At 45.7% G+C, this 4776-nt stretch overlaps 1 protein-coding gene across 1 annotated transcript; it reads left to right on the forward strand.

Moving 5' to 3' along the window:
• Positions 1–704: 704 nt before the first annotated feature.
• On the forward strand, positions 705–1650 carry LOC147609075 (dirigent protein 6-like). Its single transcript, XM_086788462.1, has one exon. It carries the CDS (start codon positions 873–875, stop codon positions 1440–1442), a length of 570 nt encoding a protein of 189 aa, XP_086644588.1. The 5' UTR covers positions 705–872; the 3' UTR covers positions 1443–1650.
• The last annotated feature ends 3126 nt before the right edge of the window (positions 1651–4776 follow it).

The raw sequence follows: 4776 nt of genomic DNA on the forward strand, positions 1-4776 counted from the left end.
GAGTATCCCCGAGACCCGTGTCATTATTCGAGAGTATCATTTCTATATTATCAGTGATGATCATTCACATGATGCACATTTTGTGCAACACTGTTTTCGTCTCCATGATGATTTTTTAGGAGATTGTGGGATCAGACGTGTCCAGCGATGGGTTTGGTCGGATGGTTGTGGCGCACAGTTCAAGTCATCATGACAATTCTGTCTATGTACACTTGCATGCACTTCCCACGTGCCGGCCACCTACCACGATACAATACCATGCAGCACACGAATCGCTATGGTTTCCTCATGTCTGATACTCATAGTTTGATTCATATTTGTTTCCATTTTCTATGTATTATGCTCATAACATTTATTACTGTGATTTGCGTGATGCTCCTTTCATAATAAACACAAACCGCAAGAGACAGACCCTTTTGGGGATGCCTGAAAAAAAAAAATCCACTAAACGGCGGAGCGTTGACTTATTCGCCGGCCCAGTTTGGCAGTTTGTCCGCTTGTACTCATATATATAGTATATTCGCGTGAACGCGATTGTTGCCAGCTGAGCGAGAACGGGTCAGGTCAAGCTGCGTTGTGTCTTTATAGGAGCCTACTGCGCGGGTGCAATACTAGTAGTATATTCGCGTGAACGCGATTGTTGCCAGCTGAGCGAGAACGGGTCAAGCTGCGTTGTGTCTTTATAGGAGCCTACTGCGCTCCCGTATGAAGTCTACTGCGCTCCTCATCAGATCTATCATCGCACTAGCACTTTCCGCATTTCTACCAATTAATTGGGTCTTAGATTTTCCAAATAAAAATAAATTTCCGGCAGGCTGAACAAGTAAGGTATTCTTGTGTGATCACCGCTGTATTGAAAAGCCCCCAGCGACATGGCCAGATGCCGCCGCCGCTGGCTCCTCGCATCATGCCTGCTGCTGGCGCTCATCAGCTTCAATGCCACGCCGGCGTCTTGCCACAAGAAGAAGATCAAGGCCGACGCCGGGCCGTCCCACTACAGATTCTACCTCCACAACACCGTGTACAGCACGGCCGTGAATAACACCTACTTCACCTCGGTGTACAGTTCGCCCCCTCCGGGCAACTTCTCCAACCCCTTCTCCTTCGGCGTGGTGGCCACCTTCGAGGCCCCACTGACGCTGGGCGCCTCCAACCGCTCGGCGTCGGCTGGGGTGGCGCAGGGCTTCTACGTGCTGGACAGCCAGAAAGGCTTCGTGCTCTTCCACACCTTCACCGCCACCATCGACGACGGCACCTACAAGGGCACCCTCACCATCATGGGCCAAATCGTGGAGGCCCAGAAAGTGCGCACCCTCACCGTCGTTGGCGGAACCGGCGACTTCCTCCTCGCGCGCGGCCTCGTCACCAATCGCCTCGTCGAGCTCGTGCCGGTTATGCCTGCCCGATGGATACTCTCCTTTGATCTCGACCTCTACTACTAGGTGACCACTTGTTGGCATGCCTGCTGTCTTTCCTCAACAACAATTCACCTTAGGCGTTGCTTTTCTCCTCAATTCATAACCAAGAACCTCGGCCCTGCCACATCTTCTAGACGTCCCGATGAAACCATCAGTATTCTTTATTGTTCTTATGATCTCAAAAGCCTTGTAAGTAAAAGAAGTACATTTACATAAAGTGAACTTCTCAACATATATACCCGTGCCTCCAGGTTTTACGAATCAAAGCATGAAATACAACACTAAACGTACAACTTTTCATTCAAGCAAATAAAAATGGGTGTTTATTTTTGAACGAGTACAGTACATGAGCATGTATGTGTTCAAGACTAGTTAGGTGTATAAAACAAAACTTTCTTTATCCCATTTGTCCCTTGTCTAGGGCATCCTATATAGCTCCTTGCAACCTCCTATCAAGCCTTGAAAATCTTCAAGTCACTTTGATATTTTCGTTGTTGTGGTGTAGGAACATCTTTGTTTAGTCCTAATCATTAATCCCAGCACATATTAGCTAATATTTCATAATCTATGCAAGAGAACAAAATATGAGATTTTGGAGAATGCTTCTACGTACAGGAAGAGTTGGGAAGCTTGATCTACATGACGATCACCAACACTATGTTCCTCGGAGATGCACACTACTCTATGTGAGGTCCATAATGGATTATGGCCTCTTTTATGAGGCTGGTATATAGTTGCAGAGTGTTTGGATACACTGATGCAAATTGGGCATGTAGCATCTTGAATAGAAGATGTACTAGCAGGTTTTGTTTCTTTTGGGAATGGTGTTATTACATCATGGAGGAGGAGTAAGAAGCAGCCATGCTAACGGCTGCCTTATCAAGTTTAGAGGCAGAGTACATGGGTGCTAAGATGACAGCATGTGAGGTAGCTTGATTACATAAGCTACTTGTTAGAGGTTTGGGGCTGCATGTGGGTAGGTAGGTTGTTATCCATTATGATAACCTGAGTAGCATTGCAGTGAAGACTAGAAATAATGAACTCGGATGCAAAACATCTTGCTTTGTAGAGTCAATACCAAGCATAGTATAGCCCGACGCTTTAAGCTAACAACGTGATTTCGTGATTAGTTGTCAAATCATATTAATGAGATGAGCACGGTAAGATTTGCTCTACAGATGCATTAGCATGAAACAAAACATCAATTGGACACTTGCACATCGTTCTTTAGGTTGGATACTTTGATTTACAAATGTAGCTAACCTTGTTTTACTTTTTATTAATGACATGATGGGATCCACCAACTCGACGCTTTAACACACCAACTCAACGCTTTAACACCATGGATTTGATCATATACGCTCATTTTCGTGTAGTGGTAAATCGAATTGATAAACATAATAACATTTACAATACGCACGGCATGCTGACTTATTGGCATATAATACACACACGAACGCGCTCGTTGCCAGCTCACCTTAGAGCAGGTCAAGCGGCGTTGTGTTTTTATAGGACCCGTCAGGTCTACTACTCCTCATCTCATCAGCTCAGCTCTACATCCAACTGTCTTGGATTTTCCCGCGAGGTACTCTTGTGTGATCACCGCTGTATTGAAAAGCCCCCAGCAATATGACCAGCCGCCGCCGCTGGCTCCTCGCATCATGCCTGCTACTGGCGCCCATCAGCTTCAATGCCACGCCGGCGTCTTGCCACAAGAAGAAGATCAAGGCCGCCGCCGGGCCGTCCCACTACAGATTCTACCTCCACAACACCGTGTACAGCACGGCCGTGAATAACACCTACTTCACCTCGGTGTACAGTTCGCCCCCTCCGGGCAACTTCTCCAACCCCTTCTCCTTCGGCGTGGTGGCCACCTTCGAGGCCCCACTGACGCTGGGCGCCTCCAACCGCTCGGCGTCGGCTCACCTACAAGGGCACCCTCACCATCATGGGCCAAATCGTGGAGGCCCAGAAAGTGCGCACCCTCACCGTCGTTGGCGGAACCGGCGACTTCCTCCTCGCGCGCGGCCTTGTCACCAATCGCCTCGTTGAGCTCGTGCCGGCTATGCCTGCCCGATGGATACTCTCCTTTGATCTCGACCTCTACTACTAGACCACTTGTCTTCCTCCATCATAACTCATTGCTTTTTTCTTTAATAACCAAGAACCTAGGCCTTTCTAGACGTCCGGATGTAGCCAAAACATCATATCCTTTATCCTTTATTCTTTATTCTTTATTGCTCTCTCTAGTTCTAGTAAGCATGGATCCAACAGTATGAGGTATCACCTCAGCAATAAGTAAGAAAATCATAGTTACTAAATTGGGACTCACAACCATCATTGCTTGAGATCAATTATTATGAAAATTTCACATTAAATACTAGCGTTATTTCTCTAAGGCCCTAGAATATAATTATAGAGAATGTTTTTTTATGTAGCTTCTTTTTAGTTTAATTTAGGGGAATCTCACGATCTCTTCACAAGTGAGTTGAGAAGTGTTTGTCTTGTCGTCGAGGTAGCTTGAAGAGAGCTTTGATGGAGATCTCTCCATCAAAGCTCTCTATTAGGGTTTCTATGTAGAAGCTAGGGTTAGGGTTAAGCTTCAAATATAAGAAAAAAAGAAGAAAAGAAAAACTTAAAAGATAGAAAAGAGAAGGAAAATAATCACAAGAAAGCTTTCATGGAAAGCTTGTTTGCATAGGAGATGAAGGAAAAGAGAAGACATACCTTGCTTGAGTTTGAGGAGAATAGGGTAGGAGAGGGACAAGAGATAGATTAGATTTTCACACCTCTCTCAACCTCTCAATGAGAGGAGGTGGTGATCCCGTCACTTTTAAAGAGCTCGTGGGTTTACTCTTGCAGGAAGAGCTCGTTTACTCTTGTAGGAAGAGTAAACAAGAGAAAACTTATCGAGCAACCGTGGTGGAGACAAGGCATTTACAGCCAAGGATAAGGGTAAAGCAAAGAGCTTTAGGCATGGGGGACAACAGTCTAGCAAGGATGGTCATGGATAGCCCTCTTCTCTGGTGGTGAAAAGTCTGACAAAGGGGATGCAAACAAGCCCTAAAAGAAGAGCAAATGTCACTACTACCATAAGCCTGGACACTACATCAGTGAATGTAGGAAGCGGATTGCAAAAGAGAAAAGGAAAGAAGCAGGCAATGCAGTAGCAGACTCTTCTGATGACAAAGCACAACAATCAGCTAATGTAATCCAAGAAGAGTACACTTTTTTGGTCACATGCACTAGACCAAGTGCTTCAGACACTGATATGTCTTGCATTGCATCTGACAAACAGAGACAGAATGCATCATTGTATTTTGATAGTGGTGCTTCGAGCCACATCACTTCATGCAAA

This window comes from Cibotium barometz, chromosome 52, assembly GCF_041138505.1.
Source record: "Cibotium barometz isolate CiBa-2024 chromosome 52, ASM4113850v1, whole genome shotgun sequence".
Lineage (NCBI taxonomy): Eukaryota > Viridiplantae > Streptophyta > Polypodiopsida > Cyatheales > Cibotiaceae > Cibotium > Cibotium barometz.